This window comes from Meleagris gallopavo, unplaced genomic scaffold (assembly GCF_905368555.1).
Source record: "Meleagris gallopavo unplaced genomic scaffold, MGAL_WU_HG_1.1 scaffold_10, whole genome shotgun sequence".
Classification (NCBI taxonomy): domain Eukaryota; kingdom Metazoa; phylum Chordata; class Aves; order Galliformes; family Phasianidae; genus Meleagris; species Meleagris gallopavo.
Genome location: NW_028147024.1, coordinates 1 through 18,854, shown reverse-complemented (window position 1 = coordinate 18,854; position 18,854 = coordinate 1). Strand labels below are relative to the sequence as shown.

The 18,854-nt window shown below is 66.2% G+C and overlaps 3 protein-coding genes across 3 annotated transcripts in view; 2 read left to right on the top strand and 1 right to left on the bottom strand.

Annotated features, from left to right (window-relative positions):
- The window catches only part of RYR1 (ryanodine receptor 1), a gene marked incomplete at its 5' end in the record, with an annotated part of 140,086 nt that extends 137,554 nt beyond the window's left edge, over positions 1-2,532 (top strand). Inside the window, 6 exon segments of the mRNA NM_001303199.1 lie at positions 602-642; positions 645-757; positions 870-934; positions 1,050-1,150; positions 1,249-1,300; positions 2,437-2,532. Coding sequence (NP_001290128.1) covers positions 602-642; positions 645-757; positions 870-934; positions 1,050-1,150; positions 1,249-1,300; positions 2,437-2,532 — 468 coding nt within the window.
- Positions 2,533-2,815: 283 nt separating this feature from the next.
- On the bottom strand, positions 2,816-14,391 carry MAP4K1 (mitogen-activated protein kinase kinase kinase kinase 1). Its single transcript, XM_085215236.1, is given in 31 exon segments — positions 2,816-2,878; positions 2,880-2,901; positions 3,005-3,060; positions 3,155-3,225; positions 3,672-3,752; positions 3,990-4,058; positions 5,829-6,006; positions 7,670-7,773; positions 7,865-7,923; positions 8,392-8,497; positions 8,572-8,632; positions 8,729-8,805; positions 8,906-8,990; positions 9,041-9,152; positions 9,277-9,453; positions 9,549-9,591; positions 9,989-10,047; positions 10,157-10,206; positions 10,303-10,380; positions 10,947-11,063; positions 11,158-11,239; positions 11,341-11,403; positions 11,516-11,647; positions 11,738-11,810; positions 12,661-12,703; positions 12,813-12,860; positions 12,978-13,033; positions 13,131-13,195; positions 13,307-13,397; positions 13,735-13,792; positions 14,239-14,391. Coding segments are annotated over 31 exon segments (2,463 nt in total). The 5' UTR covers positions 14,338-14,391; the 3' UTR covers positions 2,816-2,830.
- Positions 14,392-15,266: 875 nt separating this feature from the next.
- EIF3K (eukaryotic translation initiation factor 3 subunit K) lies at positions 15,267-18,849 on the top strand (the record flags this gene model as incomplete). The annotated part of the gene is made up of 7 exons (XM_085215235.1): positions 15,267-15,422; positions 15,600-15,698; positions 16,993-17,113; positions 18,302-18,376; positions 18,449-18,515; positions 18,612-18,689; positions 18,776-18,849. Coding segments are annotated over exons 1-7 (573 nt in total), but the record flags the coding sequence as incomplete, so codon positions are not given.
- Positions 18,850-18,854: the final 5 nt, after the last annotated feature.

The following is an 18,854-nucleotide window of genomic DNA, read 5'->3' as shown; positions in this document are numbered from 1 at the left end:
CTCTGGGGTCCCTCAGGGAGGCTTTGGGACATCTGAGGGTCCTGGGGGGGGTCTCTGGGTTCTCCTGGGGCAGTTTTGGGGATCTTGGGGACAGGAGGGGAGTCCTGGGGGGGGATACTGGGAGTCCTGGGGGCAACGGGGGGGCTCCCGGGGTCTCTGGGGTCCAGGGGGGGGCTTTGGGACACCTGTTGGGTTCTCGGGAGGGTGATTTGGGGGTGCTTTGGGGGGGCCCTGGGGGTCTTTGTGTTCTCCTGGGGCAGATTTGGGGGTCTTCAGGACATCAGGGGAGTCCTGAGGGGGGGGGGGGGGCAATGGGGGGCTCTGGGGTCAGCTGGGGGGTTTCTGGGGGTCTGTGGGGTCTTTTGAGGGGGCTTTGGGACATCTGGGGTTGTCCCAGGGACATCGGTGGGGACTTGGGAGGCGGACAGGTTGTTTTGGGGTCCTGGGGGGGTCTCTGGGTTCTCCTGAGGCAGTTTCGGGGATCTTGGGGTCATCTTTGGGGTCCTGGGGGTCTCTGGGATGGTTCTGGGGGTCCCTCGGGGCCGTCAGGAAGGTTTCAGAGGCGCTGACCCCCCCCCCCCTCCTGCCTCCCCCCCCCCAGTGCTACCTGTTCCATATGTACGTGGGGGTCCGCGCCGGGGGGGCATCGGGGATGAAATCGAGGACCCGGCTGGGGATGAATACGAGCTGTACCGCGTGGTCTTCGACATCACCTTCTTCTTCTTCGTCATCGTCATCCTGCTGGCCATCATCCAAGGTAGGGGGCTACGGGGGGGGGGGCTACAGGGGAGGGGGGGGGTCTGCGGTGTGGGAGGGGGCAGCGCTGAACCTCCCCCCCCTCCCCCTCTTTTTGCCCCCCCCCCCCCCAGGTCTGATCATCGACGCCTTCGGGGAGCTGCGGGACCAGCAGGAGCAGGTGAAGGAGGACATGGAGGTGCGTAGGGGAGGGGGCTGCAATCCCCCCATCGCCCCTTTTTTTTTTTTTTTTGGGGGGGGTGGTCTTCAGCTGCCTGACCCCCCCCCCCTCCTCTTCCTCTCCCCTCCCCCAGACAAAATGCTTCATCTGTGGCATTGGCAGCGATTACTTTGACACGACGCCCCACGGCTTCGAGACCCACACGTTGGAGGAGCACAATTTGGCAAATTACATGTAGGGCTGGGGGCTGGGGGCTGGGGGGGGGTCAGAGGGGCGGGGGGGCACCCGACCCCCACCCCTGACCGCTGCATTTCTCCCCCCCCCAAAAAAAGGTTCTTCCTGATGTATCTGATCAATAAGGATGAGACGGAGCACACGGGGCAGGTGAGGGGGGGGTGTGTGGGGTGGGGGCTGTGGGGGGAGATGTGTGGGGGGGGCTGTATGGGGTGGGGGTGGTGCTGTGGGGTGGGGGGGGTTGGGAGTTGTGGGGTGGGGGGCTGTGAGGGGTTTGGGGGCTGGTGTGGGGGGCTGTGTGGGGTGGGGGGGCTGTGTGGGGTGGTGTTTTGTTGTGGGGTGGGGGCTGTGGGGGTAGGGGGATGTGTGGGGTAGGGGGGTGGTTGTGGGGTGGGGGCTGCATGGGGTGGGGGTTTGTTGTGGGGTGGGGGGCTGTGGGGGGTAGGGGATGTGTGGGGTGGGGGGTTGTGTGGGGTGGGGGGGTGGTTGTGGGGTGGGGGCTGCGTGGGGTGGGGGTTTGTTGTGGGGTGGGGGCTGTGGGGGGTAGGGGATGTGTGGGGTGGGGGGTTGTGTGGGGTGGGGGGGTGGTTGTGGGGTGGGGGCTGCGTGGGGTGGGGGTTTGTTGTGGGGTGGGGGGCTGTGGGGGGTAGGGGATGTGTGGGGTGGGGGGTTGTGTGGGGTGGGGGGGTGGTTGTGGGGTGGGGGCTGCGTGGGGTGGGGGTTTGTTGTGGGGTGGGGGGCTGTGGGGGGTAGGGGATGTGTGGGGTGGGGGGTTGTGTGGGGTGGGGGGGTGGTTGTGGGGTGGGGGCTGCGTGGGGTGGGGGTTTGTTGTGGGGTGGGGGGCTGTGGGGGGTAGGGGATGTGTGGGGTGGGGGGTTGTGTGGGGTGGCGGGGTTGTGGGGGGTGGGAGGCTGTGGGGGGTAGGGGATGTGTGGGGTGGAGGGATTCCGTGGGTGGGGGGCTGTGGGGGGTAGGGGATGTGTGGGGTGGAGGGGTTGCGTGGGGTGGGGGGCTGCATGGGGTGGGGGGCTGTGGGGGGTAGGGGGATGTGTGGGGTGGGGGGTTGCGTGGGGTGGGGGGGTGGTTGTGGGGTGGGGGCTGCGTGGGGGGGTGGGAGGAGGATGGGCCGCTCCCAGGAAACGGGGGGCAACGATGCCGGATTTGTGTGGGGTTGGAGGGGGGGGGTCGCCCAGAAGTGGGGCTCCGTGTTCCCCCCATATGAGGGGGCTCCTCACTCTGCTCCCCCCCGACCCCTCCCCCCCCCAAACCCCCCCGGACCCCCCCAGGAGTCGTACGTGTGGAAGATGTACCAGGAGCGCTGCTGGGATTTCTTCCCTGCCGGTGACTGCTTCCGCAAGCAGTACGAGGACCAGCTGGGCTGACCCCCCCCAAGAACCCCCAAGACCCCCCAGCTTCTCACCCCCAACCTCAAAGTGCCTTTAATACCCGAGGTGGGGGGGGGGGGGGGCTGCTCCGTCTCAATAAACCCTTTCACCCCCCCCCCCACCCGTGTGCAGACGCAGTGATTTTTTTTTTTTTACCCCATTTTGGGGGGGGGGGGGGCAGTTTTTTTTTTTCATGTCGTTTTTTTTCTTTTTCTTTTTTTTCATTTTTGGGGTACAAATAATTACAATCGATGGCGAAGTTGGGGGCGGGGGGGGGATGAAGTTGAGGGGGGGGTCACTCCTGGATGTAAATGTTGCTGTGAGCGTTGGGTTCGTCGGTGGGGCCGCGTCTCCAGGACCACAGTGCTGGGGGGGGGGGGACAAATTGGGGTGGGGGTCAGGGGGTGGGGGGGCACAGGACAGGACCCCCCCCCCCAAGCCCCCCCCCCCCCGGCCCCTCCAGGGGTACCTTTGGGAGCTGAGCAGGCGGAAGGTCCAGCGTTGATCCCGCAGCTCCTCGATCAGCTGGGGGGAAATTGGGGGGGGGGGGGGCGTGGGGTTGGGGTCTCCCCCCAGCACGTGGGGGGGTGGGGGGGGATCTGAGGGGGGGGGTCCTCACCTGCGCGGAGCCCACCTGGAGCACCTGCACCCCGTGGCGCCAGAAGGCCTGAATGCGGCCACGGGACAGAGCTGGGGCACAAAGTGGGGTTGAGACCCCCGGAGCCCCACCCCCAAATTAAGACAGCCCCCCCCCCACTGCCCCTCCCCAAATTAATACTCCCTCCACATGGCCCCCCCAAATTAATACTTCCCCCCTTGCCCCCCAAATTAAGACTCCCCCATTGCCCCCCAAAATTAAGACCCCCCCCCATTGCACCTCCCCCAAAATTAAGACCCCCCCCAATGCCCCCCCAAATTAATACTCCCCCCTTGCCCCTTCCAAAATTAAGACCTCCCCCCTTTGCCCCCCCAAATTAAGACCCCTCCTCATTGCCCCCTCCCCCAAATTAAGACTCCCCCCACCCCAAATTAAGACTCCCCCCAAATTAAGACCCCTCCCCTTTGCCCCCCCCAGATTAAGACCCCTCCTCATTGCCCCCCACCCCAAATTAAGACCCCCCCCCCCCCATCCGTACCCACGGACTCCACGTCCACATCGAGGCTGATGTCGGGGTGCCGTGCTGGGGTTCCCTGCAGGGTGACCACCTTCACACTGCCTGCGGGGACAGACGGACGGACGGATGGACAGAGGGGTGGGCGGGTGGGGGAATGGACAGACAGACGGACGAACAGACAGGGTGCAGGGGGAGACGCGGGTGGACGGACGGACGGAGGGACAGGTGGGGATGTGGGTGAGCGGGCGGGTGGGTGGACGGACAGACGGCAGGTGGACGGGTTGGGTGGATGCACGGACAGACGGACGGACGGACGGACAGACGGACAGACGGACTCACGGTCCAGCAGCACCAGCACCGTTTCGCTGTCCAGCTGAGTCACCTGCACAGGGCCGGGACACGACGGCTCTGCAAGAGGATGGAGATCAGGGGGTGGGGGGGTCCAGACCTCCCCAAAATGGGTCCCTCTGTCCCCACATCCCCGTGTCCCCGTGATGGGTCCCCACGTTCCCACATCCCCACGGAGGGTCCCACAGCACCCCACACCCCCCGATGACCCCACAGCCCCCCAGTGACCCCACACCCCCCCAATTACCCCACACCCCCCCAACGATCCCACATCCCCCAACAGCCCCACACGCCCCAATTACCCCACACCCCCCAATTACCCCACACCCCGCAATGACCCCACATCCCCCCAATTACCCCACACCCCCCAATGACCCCACACCCCCCAATGACCCCACACCCCCCAATGACCCCACGTCCCCCCAATGACCCCACACCCCCCCACGACCCCACATCTCCCCAACGACCCCACACCCCCCAATGACCCCACATCTCCCCAACGACCCCACATCCCCCCAACGACCCCACATCCCCCCAATGACCCCACGTCCCCCCAATGACCCCACACCTCCCCAATGACCCCACACCCCCCCACGACCCCACATCTCCCCAACGACCCCACACCCCCCCACGACCCCACATCTCCCCAACGACCCCACATCCCCCCAACGACCCCACATCCCCCCAACGACCCCACATCTCCCAACGACCCCACATCCCCCCAACGACCCCACATCCCCCCAATGACCCCACATCCCCCAATGACCCCACATCCCCCAACAGCCCCACATCTCCCCAACGACCCCACATCCCTCCAATTACCCCACCCCCCCAACTACCTCACACCCCCCCAATTACTCCACACCCCCCCAATTACCCCACACCCCCCAATCACCCCACATCTCTCCAACGACCCCACATCCCCCCAATGACCCCACATCCCCCCAAATACCCCATACTCCCCCAAGGACCCCACACCTCCCCAACTATCCCACATCCCCCCAACGACCCCACACCCCCCCAATGACCCCACACCCCTCAATGACCCCACACCCTCCAATTACCCCACACCCCCCAATCACCCCACATCTCTCCAACGACCCCACATCCCCCCAATGACCCCACATCCCCCCAAATACCCCATACTCCCCCAAGGACCCCACACCTCCCCAACTATCCCACATCCCCCAACAGCCCCATACCCCCCAATTACCCCATACCCCCCAATGACCCCACATCCCCCCAATGACCCCACACCCCCCAACAGCCCCACACCCCCCCAATTACCCCACATCCCCCCAATGACCCCACATCCCCCAACTACCCCACCCCCCCAACGACCCCACACCCCCCCAACTACCCCACATCCCCCCAACGACCCCACATCCCCCCAATGACCCCACACCCCCCCAATGACCCCACACCCCTCAATGACCCCACACCCCCCAATGACCCCACACCCCCCCAATTACCCCACATCCCCCCAACAGCCCCACACCCCCCAATTACCCCACACCCCCCAATTACCCCACATCCCCCCATTTACCCCACACCCCCCAATTACCCCACACCCCCCCAATTACCCCATACCCCCCAATTACCCCACACCCCCCCAATTACCCCACACCCCCCAATTACCCCACACCCCCCCAATTACCCCACATCCCCCCAACGACCCCACACCCCCCCAATTACCCAACATCCTAACGACCCACATCCCCCAACAGCCCCACACCCCTCAATGGCCCCACACCCTCTAACGGCCTCGCACCCCCGATGACCCCACATCCCCATGGGAGTCCCCGCACCCCCTGATGACCCCACACTCACCAGTGCCGGCGCGGGTGAACCAGGAGCTGAGGGAGTTGAGGTTGATGGTGTGGAAGAGGACGGGGCGGGTGGGCGAGGGGCCAGGGCTGACCCCGATGCAGACACTGGGGTATTCCTCCATGGGGCTCACCAGCATCTCAAAGACACGCAGCGGCGACGGCAGCGGGAAGTCAAAGTGCTGCGGGATGGGGGGCGATGGGGGGGGCTCTCCGTGGGGATGTGGGGTCCCATCGTGGGGACGTGGGGACCCTCCATGGGGACACGGGGATGTGGGGACCCGTCATGGGGATGTGGGGATGTGGGGTCCCATCATGAAGATGTGGGGACCCTCCATGGGGTTGTGGGGATGTGGGACCCGTCATGGGGACGTGGGGACCCTCCACGGGGTTGTGGGGTCCCATCATGGGGACATGGGGAACATGGGGCCCTCCCTGAAGTTGTGGGGACATGGGGACCCGTCATGGGGATGTGGGGACCCTCCACGGGGATGTGGGGTCCCATCATGGGGATGTGGGGATCCTCCCTGGGGTTGTGGGGACATGGGGACCTGTCATGGGGACGTGGGGACCCTTCACAGGGTTGTGGGGATGTGGGGACCCATCACAGGGACATGGGGATGTGGGCACCTGTCATGGGGACATGGGAACCCTCCACAGGGATGTGGGGATATGGGACCCGTCATGGGGATGTGGGGATCCTCCCTGGGTTTGTGGGGACATGGGCACCTGTCATGGGGACATGGGGACCCTTCACGGGGTTGTGGGGATGTGGGGACCCATCACAGGGACATGAGGATGTGGGGACCCTCCCTGGAGTTGTGGGGACATGGGGACCCGTCATGGGGATGTGGGGACCCTCCCTGGGGTTGTGGGGATGTGGGGTCCCATCATGGGGATGTGGGGATCCTCCCTGGAGTTGTGGGGATGTGGGGTGCCATCATGGGGACATGGGGACCCTCCCTGGAGTTGTGGGGACATGGGGACCCGTCATGGGGATGTGGTGACCCTCCATGGGGTTGTGGGGACATGGGAACCCATCATGGGGACATGGGGATGTGGGGACTCTCCATGGGGTTGTGGGGTCCCTCCATGGGGACACAGGGACATGGGGACCCTCCATGGGGACACGGGGACATGGGGACCCTCCATGGGGACGTGGGGATCCACGACAGGGATGTGGGGACATGGGGACCCTCCATGGGGTTGTGGGGACGTGGGAACCCATCATGGGGACGTGGGGATGTGGGGATCCTCCATGGGGTTGTGGGGTCCCTCCATGGGGACATGGGGATCCACCACAGGGATGTGGGGACATGGGGACCCTCCATGGGAACCCATCATGGGGACATGGGGATGTGGGGACCCTCCATGGGGACATGGGGACCCTCCATGGGGACACAGGGACATGGGGACCCATCACGGGGACATGGGGACCCTCCATGGGGACGTGGGGATCCACCACAGGGATGTGGGGACATGGGGACCCTCCATGGGAACCCATCATGGGGACGTGGGGACCCTCCATGGGGTTGTGGGGTCCCTCCATAGGGACGTGGGGATCCACCACAGGGATGTGGGGACATGGGAACCCTCCATGGGAACCCATCATGGGGACATGGGGACCCTCCCTGGAGTTGTGGGGACATGGGGACAAGGAGGGGAACCCAAAGATGTGACATGAGGACACACACCGTGACCTTGGGGATGGCGACAAGGACAACATTAGGGTCGAAGGATACGGGGGGCTGGGACAGGGGACGCGGGGGGGTTACAAGGTGGGGGGGGCGACACGGGGGGGTGACAGGGGGACCCTGGGGACACTGGTGGCGGCGGTGGCCCTACCTTAACGAGCAGGAACTTCTGCATGGGCTCGTACCACTGCAGCAGCACCACGCCGGCATCCAGAGCCCCGCACAGGTAGTGGCACCCCGTGTGTGCGTTGCGGGCTGGGGGGGGGGGATGCTGTCACCTGCGACCCCCCCACATCCCCCCCCCCGTGTTGTCCGCCCCCCCCCCACCTCTGTGCCCCCCGCTCACCCACACAGCAGGTCCGGCAGCCTTTGGTGTCGGGGATTTTGGTGGAGGTGATGTTTTTCCTGCGGTGGGGGGGGGAAGGGGGGGGTCATGGGGGCCACGTCCCACCTGGACACCCCCCTCCCCCCCCCCCAAAATCCCGTAGTTTGCCCCAAAGGTTTAGGCTGCGGGTCGGGGGGGAAGCACCCCAAGGTTGGGGTCACCCCCAGGGCTGAATTATGGGGGGTGGGGTCCACCCCAGAGCTCGTACAGGGAGATGAGGGTCTGGGGTCCAGGGGTTGGGAGGCGCCAGGGTTTGGGGTTGGGGTCCCCCCAGGATCAGGGATTGGGGGTTTGGGGCCTGGGGGACTTTGGGGTGGGGTCCCTTCCCAGTAAGGGGTGGGGGTTCAGAACTGGGGCAATTTGGGATGGGTGCCCCTTCAGGAGTGGGGGTTGGGAGTTGAGGGACTGCGAGGCTGTGGGCGTGAGGGCGGGGTCCCTCCAGGAGCCCGGTTTGGGGGATGGGGGCAATGCTGGGGGGGGTCCCATACCTGGGCAGCAGGCGGTGGGGGGAGAGGTGACCCCCGGGGCGCTGCTCCCGCCGGCTCTGCTCGTAGAGGCCCAGCAGGTTGTGCGAGTACAGCTGGGGGGTCTTCCCTACGGGGGGGGGGGGAGTCAGCAGACAACGGGACTCCCACCCTACATCCCCCCCCCCAAACCCCAAAACTCACCCGACACCGACATGAGGACATTCCCAATGACGTAGAGCCAGGAGGTGCGGCTGTGGTAGAGCTGGAGGAGAGGGGTGGGGGTGACAGGGCAGAAGGTGAGACCCCTCCCGCACTCCCCTCATCCCCCCCAGACCCCCCCCACGCCCCCCAGACCCACCAGCTCCAGCGGGGCCTCGCGTTCGCTCTGGTTCAGGGTGAAGATCCCCTCCTCGGCACCCAGGATGAGGTGGGGGTCTGTGGGTGGGGGGGGGGGGGGTCAGGAGAATGGCTTCACGGTCGTCCCCCCCCCCACAGTGCTCCAGTGCGACTCCACTTTTCCCAGCCCCACCCCCACCTTGGGTGCTGGGGTGCGTCCAGGTGGCGGTGGCCGTCACATGCAGGGGACACCCATCAAACACCTTCCTGAACAGAGATCCGTCCTGGGGGGGGGGGAGAGGGGGGGGACACGACGACAGGGGGGTGAGAAAACAGCACGGATGGGGAGGGGGGGGCAATGGGGGGGAGGGGGGCAATTCTCACCTTCCGGCTCTTTTCCATTTTGGGGGGCAGCTGGGGACGGTCTTCGCTGTACAGCATGGGGTCTGGGGGGGGGTTGGGGTTGGGGGGGGCAGTTTGGGGAGGGTAGAAGGATTGAGGGGGGGAGGGGGCACGAGGTGACCTCAGCGTGTCCCTGTGTCCCCCCCCCATCCAGATGCTCTGTCCTACCTGAGCTGGCAGACAGCGCCGTCCCTTGGGTGGAAGCTGGGGGTCTCAGCCCCCCCACGGGGCCGCTGGCGCAGCGCACCAGGGCTGGGGGGGGCGGCTGCTCCAGGAAATGCCCCCTCGGGCGCCGTGGGAGGGGGTCCTCGGGGGGGCTTCAGCAGAGCCAGAGCGGAATTTGGGCTGTAAGGGGACGGGGGGGGAGAGTTGTGGGGTCAGCTGTGGGGTGGGGGGACAAAGGGGGGGAAGCGCGGCCCCACGGATGGAGGGGGTCTCACCTTGGGGGGCAGCGGGGGGGGCACGTCGGCAGGCAGCGAAGTGCTGGGAGGGGGGGGGAGAGCGAGGCCGTGAGTGGGGGGGGGACACGGAGCGGGGGGCACCGGGGGAGTGGGGGTCCCGGCCTTTATGGAGGGGCTTGGGGGGGGTCAGGGATGTCCCCAAATGAACCTGGCGGTGTCACAGCGGTTCGGTCTGCAGGGGGGGGGAGAGAGAGAAAGGGGTGGGGGGGGGGGTCGTGGGGGAGGGGGGTCGTGGGGACGGGGAGGGGGTCACTGCGGGTTCGTACATGTCAACGTCGTCGTAGTCGTCCTCCGAGTCCGACGGTCGGCGCTGAAGCAGTGAGTCGTGAGTCTGTCGCCCCCCCCCCCAAATCCCCACGCCCCATCCCCCCACCAGCCCCCCCCCCACCCACATTCCCTCCCCTCCACATCCCCCTCACCGCGCACTGCCCTCGGAGCCCCCTCCTCTCCGAGCACCGCTGAGCTTCGCTGATGGCACCTGGGGGACAGGGGTGGGTTGGAGAGGGGGGGGGCCGCACACAAACAGAGACCCCCACCCACCCCACCCCCCCCGGGAGCCCCTCGGTCCCCACGGGGGTCCCACGTACCGCCAGGCCGCCCTCCTTCCGCCGGCACGGGGTTCTGCCGGGGGGGTGCACTGCGGGGACAGCAGACAGCGTGGGGATGAGGGGGGGGGGGAAACACACGTGGGGGTCTTTGGGGACACGGGGTCGTTGCGGGGGGGCTCACATACATTCCAGGTCGGCGTCGCAGCGCCCACCAGGGTGGGGGCGGTGGGTCGAGTGGATCCGGCGGGGCACGGGGGGGGCAGCTGCCAGGAGTGATGAGGAGATGGCCCCCCCCGTTCCTCCCAGTGCCCCCCCCCCCATTCCTCCCAACGCTCCCAGTTCCACCCAGCGTCCTCCCCAGTCCCCAATTCCAAGCCCCCAATGCCCCCCCCTTCCTCCCAGCGCCCCCCAGCACCCACCTCAGTCCCCCAATTCCATGTTCTCAGCCCCCCCATCCCTCCCAGTGCCCCCCCATCCCAACCAGTGCCCCCCCCATCCCTCCCAGTGCCCCCCCATCCCAACCAGTGCCCCCCCCCAATCATTTTCAAGGTGAGGATCCCCTCCTCGGCACCCAAGATGAGGTGGGGGTCTGTAGGGGGGGGAGGGTCAGGAAAATGACCCCCCTGCCCCCCCATCCTCCAGTGTGACCCCACTGTTCCCAGCCCCCCATTCCTCCCTGAGCCCCCTCCCCATTCCCTCCTTACCCCCCCCAGTCCCACCCAGTTCCCCCCAATGCCCTCCCGTTCTCTAACCTCACATCCCCAGCCCCCACCTCAGCCCCCCCCACCCTGTCCCCCCCCCCCCGCTGCCCCCCTCACCCCCTCCCCACCTCGGGCTCCTCCTCATCAGGGTCGCAGCCCCCCAGGCCCCTCTCGGGGTCATGCAGCCTCTCTAGCAGCTCCAGGGTGAGGGTCCGGCTCAGCCCCGGCTGGGCCACAAACTGGTGCTGGGGGGGGGGGGGGGGGGGAGAGAAGGGGGGGGGGCCATGAGGATACGCTGGGGGTCCCGAGGGTTTTTTTTTGGGGGGGGGTGGTCCTTACGCTGAGCATTTTGGTGGCGCTCGGCCGCTTTTTGGGGTTCTTGGTCAGCGTCACCTTGACGAAGTTGTGGAAGGCGGGGGTCCTGCAGGGGGGTGACGGTGAGGGGGGGGCGGGGGGGTCGCTGCCCCATGGCTGAGAGGGGTCCCCAATGCGCCCCCCCCCCCCCCCCATCCCCATACTCACCATTTAGCTTTGTCCTTCAGCTTGGGGGGCTGATAGCCGCTTTTGGACATCAGGAAGAGCACTCTGCATGGGGGGGGGGTGAGGAGGAGGAAGGGGTGCGATTGCAGCCCCCCCCTCACTGCTGGGGGGCCGGAGAGGGTCCGGGGGGGGGGTGGGAGGGGGGGGAGGAGCTCACCGCAGGGGGTGGACATCGAACAGGGGGGGCTGCAGCTCCGCCAGCTCCACCGCAGTGATGCCCACCGACCAGACATCGCACAGCTCATTGTAGCCCCCCTTCAGCTCCACCGCCGCCACCTCGGGGGCCATCCTAAAGGGGAGGGGGGGGCAGTGAAAGACGGACCCCCCCCTCCGCCTCCCCCCAACCCCGTCCCCTGACACCCCCTGCAGCCCCCCCTACCAGTATGGGGTGCCGATGAAGGACATTCGCCGGGCGAAGGTGGCACTGATCTGTGCTGCGATCCCAAAATCGGCTGCGGGGGGGGGAGGACGGGGGGGGGGGCAGAGGGATGGAGTCCTGCAGCCCACCTGGATGCAGAGCCCCCCCATAACTCCCAATTGCCCCCCTCCCCCCAGAAGGGGCAGAACCCATACATTTGTGATCCCGCACCCCGATGCCCCCAATTCCTCATTTCCACCCCTTCGTTCCCTTCTGCCCCCCAGTGCCCCCCCAATCCCTCCCAGTGCTCCCAGTTCCACCCAGCGTCCTCCCCCAGTCCCCAGTTCCAAGCCCCAGCTTCCCCCAACGCCCCCCATTCCTCCCAGTGCCCCCCCCAATCCCTCCCAGTGCTCCCAGTTCCACCCAGCGTCCTCCCCCAGTCCCCAGTTCCAAGCCCCAGCTTCCCCCAACGCCCCCCATTCCTCCCAGTGCCCCCCTCCAATCCCTCCCAGTGCTCCCAGTTCCACCCAGCGTCCTCCCCCAGTCCCCAGTTCCAAGCCCCAGCTTCCCCCAACGCCCCCCATTCCTCCCAGTGCCCCCAGCACCCACCTCAGCCCCCTGATTCCATGTTCTCGCTCCCCCCATCCCTCCCAGTGCCCCCCATTCCTCTCAGAGCCCCCTCCCCATTCCCTCCTTACCCCCCCAATCCCACCCAGTCCCTCCCAATGTTTAAACCCCCCCCAGTCCCTTCTCTCTCCCCAGTTCCCCATTTCCAAACCCCCAATTGCTCCCCAGCCCCTCTGAGACCCCCAGTTCCCCACCTGCTCCCCCCAATCCCTGCAGCCCTTTCACCTTCTCCCCTTTCCCCATTTTAACCCCCCCCCCCCAATCATTTCCCCCCCCAGCCCCCTTTTTTGTGCCCCTGCTGCTCCCCCAGCACTCACCCAGCTTCACCTCCCCGCTGTCGTTGATGAGGATGTTGGCTCCCTGCAGCCACGGGATGGGGTCAAACACCCCCTAATTTACACCCCCCCCCCCTCCCCAATTTATTCTCCACCAATTTGCACCCCCCCCCCCCAACTTGTGCCCCCCTTACCTTGATGTCACGGTGGATCTTGCCCTGGCAATGCAGGTAGGACAACCCCTGTGAGCACAGAGGGGGGGTTCAGCCCTTGCCATAAAGCTGGGGGGGTCCCCAAACCCCCCCTTGTCTCCACGGGAGGTGGGGGGGGGGGAGGGAGGGGGAGGGTCGCTCACTCACCTCCAGGGTCTCCCTGCACACATATGCGATCTGTGGCTCTGAGAGGGGTCCGGTCACTGAGGGGACAGGGGTAAAATTCAGGAGAGAGGGGTCCCAGGGTGCTGCCCCCCCCCCCCAGAATCCCCCCTCACGTATTTCTGTGCCCCTTCCTACCATTGTAGATGTCCTGCAGGGAGCCCCCACCGCACAGCTCCATGCAGATCCACAGCTTGTTGCACCTGCACAGGCAGGAAGGGGTTAATGGGGGTGGGTTGGAGAAGGTCCAAAAGCCTTGGTTTGGGGTTTTTTTTTGTGGGGGGGGACGACAGAGGGGGGGGGGTGAAGCTGACCAGCTGTAGCTGCCAAAGTAGGCGACGATGTTGGGGTGCTGGCAGGAACGGATCATCAGGATCTCCTGCTGGATCGTGGCGCAGTCGTCGTCTTGGAAGGGGGGGGAATAATGGATATTGGGGGGTCATTAAGGGGTCTTGGGGAGGAATGAGGGGTCCTGGGGGGGAATGAAGGGTCCTGGGAATTCTGGGGGGGGGGGTTATGGGGTATTGAAAGGTATTAAAGAGGTCTGTGGGGATACGGAAAGGGAGCGGGAAATATTGAAGGATGTGAGGGAGAAATTCGGGGGGGGGGGTGATGCAAAGGGGTGAGAGCGGATGCTGGGGGATACGTGGGGGCTTTAAGGAGGGGGGGAAGAACTACATTATCCTGGGGGGGGATACTGGGGGGCATTAAGGAGCCTACCTAGAGCCCCCCCCCCCCTCACCTGCTTCCATTTTGACAACCTTGATAGCAGCCAGCTCGCCGGTGGCTTTGCTGCGGGCCTGGGGGGCAGCCAAGGGGGGTTAAGGCTGTGCTGGGCCCCCGGTACCCTGCATTACCGTTCCAGCACCTCCCAGTAACCCCAGTGCCTCCCAGTACCCCCCCCAGCCCCCCCAGTGCCCCCCCATCGCAGGACGCAGCTGGCTGAACGCCCCGACAGAAGCGAGGCTGGGGCTCCTTGGGGACACAAATGCCGTCAGGAAGGACTGGGAGGGAACTGAGAGCCCTGGGGGGGGGGGAACTGGGAAGCACCGAGGGAGTGAGGGGGGGGAGGAACTTGGAGGCACCCGGACTCCATTTCACACAACTTCCCCCCCCAGGGCACCGAGCGGGGCTGCCCAGCAACCCCCCCCCATAACAGGAGCCCCACGGGTGGCCACGTATGGAGGCCGCAGTGCCTTCCACCCCCCCCACCTCCACCCCCCCATGATTTTTGGGCCCCAGTCACCTTGAAGACGTCCCCATAGGTGCCCCCCCCAAGGCGTTGCAGCACCTCAAAGTCTTCCTGGGGGTCGCGGGCAGCGATGCAGAGGAGCCGGGGGTCCATGGCTGTGCCCCCCCCACCCGTGACCCCCCCCCCCCCAGATGCCGGCAGTGGCGGCAGCGGCGGTGCGGAGCTGATGGCCCCCCCCCAGCCCCGCCAGCTCCCCACAAGGCAGCGCGGCGGAAGGGGAAACTGAGGCACAACCCGTGGGGACCCGAGCATCCGGGGCCCCCCCCCCGTGCCAAACCACAGAACTGGAAGGGGAACCCCCCCCCCCCAAGAGGCGCTGTGAAGGCGGGGAGCAGCCAGGCCTCACGGCTCCCATTAGGGCCCAAAGTGCCGCACAGCGACTTCAACCTCATTTTCTCCCGCTCCGGCCTCAGCTCAGCCCCGTTCACCCCTGTTAAATCCCAGTGGGCCTCCGGAGGATCCCAGTACAGCTCCAGCACGGCACAGCCCGGTTCTGGAACGTTCCCAGTAGGGCTCTGTGCCCCCCCCGTCCCCACGCTTTTCTCCCATTTACTCCCATCTGTCCCAGTGCAGCCACTCCATCCCAGGAAGCCCCACGCCGCCCAGATGAGCCCAGCGTGCCTCCCTCCTGCCCAGTCGCTCTTATTTCAATCCCCTCTGGGATGTGGGTGAGTTTTGACCTCGCTTTACCCCCACTTTGGCCACTTTTTGGCCCATTTTGGCCCATTTTGGCCCATTTTGGCTGAGTCAGGCCCAGCCCGGCGCACGCAGGCGGCCGCCACGTGCCACGACCGGAAGAGGGTGCCGCGAGCGGTGGGCGTGGCCTGACACGATGGGCGTGGTTTCTACTGTATGGGCGTGGCCTGACCGCGTGGACAGGGCCTGCCATTTTGTGGGCGGGGCCTGACCGTGTGGGCGTGGCCTTCGGGTATATCTCTACCCCCCACTCCCCTCCCGCCCGATGACGGGCCTGATTTCTCCTTCTGCGGTTGCGCAGTGCGTGTTTTCAACTCGGTTTCCCATCATGCTTAGCGAGCGCCCGCGCCGGAAGCGGAAGTTGCCGCGGCCACCGGAAGCCGGCTCTTTCTCTTCCTTTCCGTGGTTGAGGCTCCTCGCGTCATGGCGTTGTTTGAGCAGATGAGGGCCAACGTGGGCAAATTGCTGCGAGGAATCGACCGGTACCGGGACCGCGGGAGGCGGAGGGGATGGCGGTGTGCGGGGCGAGCCTGGAGCCGGGGGTCGAGGCCTGAGATCGGGGCGTGGAGCCGGGAGTTGGGAGCTGTGGGGGCCGAGGGAAGGGTTTCGTGGAGGCCGAGTCGGTGCTTCTTTTCGGTGATGTTTTTTTCTCTCTTTAGGTACAACCCTGAGAACCTGGCGACGTTGGAGCGTTACGTGGAGACGCAGGCTAAGGAGAATGCCTACGACCTGGAGGCCAACCTGGCTGTGCTGAAGCTGTGAGCGGGGCGGGGGGGGGGGGGGTGGTGGTGGGGGAGGCCGCTCCCCAAAACGCTTCTTCTGCCCCCCGACATATAATGGCCCCCCATTTTGCCCCCGTGTTGCTCCCTCCATCCCCCCCCTCCATTTTTGCCCCCGTGTTGCTCCCTCCATCCCCCCCCTCCATCTTTGCCCCCGTGTTGCTCCCTCCATCCCCCCCCGCATTTTGCCCCCGTGTTGCTCCCTCCATCCCCCCCGTGTTGCTCCCTCCATCCCCCCCCCCGTGTTGCTCCCTCCATCCCCCCCCGTGTGCTCCCCCCCGTGTTGCTCCCTCCATCCCCCCCCCCGTGTTGCTCCCTCCATCCCCCCCCCCGTGTTGCTCCCTCCATCCCCCCCCCCGTGTTGCTCCCTCCATCCCCCCCCCCGTGTTGCTCCCTCCATCCCCCCCCCCCGTGTTGCTCCCTCCATCCCCCCCCCCCCGTGTTGCTCCCTCCATCCCCCCCCCCCGTGTTGCTCCCTCCATCCCCCCCCCCCGTGTTGCTCCCTCCATCCCCCCCCCCGTGTTGCTCCCTCCATCCCCCCCCCCGTGTTGCTCCCTCCATCCCCCCCCCCGTGTTGCTCCCTCCATCCCCCCCCCCGTGTTGCTCCCTCCATCCCCCCCCCCCGTGTTGCTCCCTCCATCCCCCCCCCCCGTGTTGCTCCCTCCATCCCCCCCCCCCGTGTTGCTCCCTCCATCCCCCCCCCCCGTGTTTGCTCCCTCCATCCCCCCCCCCCGTTTCTCCCTCCATCCCCCCCCCCGTGTTTCTCCCTCCATCCCCCCCCCCCGTGTTTCTCCCTCCATCCCCCCCCCCCGTGTTTCTCCCTCCATCCCCCCCCCCCGTGTTTCTCCCTCCATCCCCCCCCCCCCGTTTTTTCTCCCTCCATCCCCCCCCCCGTGTTTCTCCCTCCATCCCCCCCCCCCGTGTTTCTCCCTCCATCCCCCCCCCCCGTGTTTCTCCCTCCATCCCCCCCCCCGTGTTTCTCCCTCCATCCCCCCCCCCCGTGTTTCTCCCTCCATCCCCCCCCCCCGTGTTTCTCCCTCCATCCCCCCCCCCCGTGTTTCTCCCTCCATCCCCCCCCCCCGTGTTTCTCCCTCCATCCCCCCCCCCCGTGTTTCTCCCTCCATCCCCCCCCCCCGTGTTGCTCCCTCCATCCCCCCCCCCCCGTGTTGCTCCCTCCATCCCCCCCCCCCGTGTTGCTCCCTCCATCCCCCCCCCCCCCTTTTGGTCCCCGTGTTGCTCTCTCCATAACCCCCCTCCCCACACACACACACAGGTACCAGTTCAACCCCGCCTTCTTCCAGACCACGGTGACGGCTCAGATCCTGCTGAAGGCCCTCACCAACCTCCCCCACACCGACTTCACGCTTTGCAAGTGCATGATCGACCAAGCCCATGTATCCTCCCGCTCGGGGGGGGGCTTAAGGGCTGGGTGGGGGGCTTAGGAGCTGGCTGTGATGCTGAGCTGAGCCCCAACCCGGGTGTCTGTGAGGTGGTGGTGGTGCTCTGCAGCTCTCCTGGCTGCTCTGGTGTACGCTAAGGGTTTCCTGGGGTTTTTACTGTGCCCTATTGAACTGTAATTGTGGCCTTCCAGCGCTTGAAGGGAGCGTGTGAGCAGGAGGGGAACGGCTGCTTAAGGGGTGGGTGGTGATGGGATGAGGGGGATGGTTTTAAACTGAGATGGAGGAGGTTTAGGTTGGGTGTTAGGAGGAAGTTTTTCCCCCAGAGGGTGGAGAGGCACTGGAACAGGTTGCCCAAGGAGGCTGTGGATGCCCCATCCCTGCAGGCATCCTGGGGGTTGGAACTGGATGAGCACTGTGGGCCTTTGCAACCCAGGCCATTCTGTGGGTCCCGGTGGTGGTGGGGGGGGGGGGGGTCGCCCTCTGTGGGTCCCGGTGGTGTGGGGGGGGGGGGGCCCTCTGTGGGTCCCCGGTGGTGGGGGGAGGGGGCCCTCTGTGGGTCCCGGTGGGGGGGGGGGGAGCCCCTCTGTGGGTCCTGGTAGTGAGGGGGGGGAGCCAGGGGGGGGGAGCCCCTCTGTGGGTCCTGGTAGTGAGGGGGGGAGCCGGGGGGGGGGGAGCCCCTCTGTGGGTCCCCGGTGGTGGTGGTGGTGGGGGGGGGCCTTCTGTGGGTCCCCGGGGGGTGGGGGCTGCTACAGCCCCACTCCGACGTACTGTCAGTCTGCCCAGAGTTCTCCTGGAGCTCCTCGCTGTGCCCTGCGGTGCACTGCTGTCTTCTTAATGTGCTTTATTAGACCGAAAAGACTCACCTGAGTCCTCTCAAAGCTCTCCAGCCTGCTTTAGGATGCTCTAGAAGTTCCCCACGGCACCCCTGGGCCACCGTTGGCCACCCTAACGTAGTCATGGTGGTGCTTTGTCCCGCTTGTGGCCCCCATCCCTGCTGCGTGGGCTTTGGAACGGATCCCCATCCGTCACGAGCGGGGATTTGAGGTGTCCTCCTGAGTGGGGGAATTAGAAGTGGAGCTTTGGGGTGCCTCGCTCCGTGTGGATTTGGTTTGTGCCATCCCCCGATGGATGGCAGAGGGATCTGGGGGTGGGCTCATCTGTTTTCCTTGACAGCCGTGGCAGCAGGAGGAGCGGCCCATCCGGCAGATCCTTTACCTGGGGGAGCTGTTGGAGACGTGCCATTTCCAGTCGTTCTGGGTGAGTCCTCGCGCCTCCGTCGGGTCGTCGGCACTGCGGGGATGGAGACGTTAACGGCGTTCTGTCCCGCAGCAAGCTCTGGATGAGAACATGGAGCTGTTGGATGGGATTGCTGGCTTCGAGGATTCCGTCCGAAAATGTGAGGTGGCGTTTTGAAGGGGGGGGGAGGCGGGGGCTGCTGACGGGCTTTTGGGGGCGTTTTAGGGCCAGGACTGACCCAGGTTTCTCCCTGCAGTCATTTGCCACGTGGTGGGCATCACGTACCAACACATTGACCGATGGCTGCTGGCTGAGATGCTGGGGGATCTCTCAGGTACGGGGCGGGGGGGCACAGAGGGGTGGGGGGCGTTAGATGACGGAGGGGTGACGCGGTGCTCTGTCCCCCCCCTCCCCGCTCAGAGGCGCAGCTGAAGGTGTGGATGAGCAAATATGGCTGGACGGAGCCGGAACCTGGCAAGGTGTTCATCTGCAACCAGGA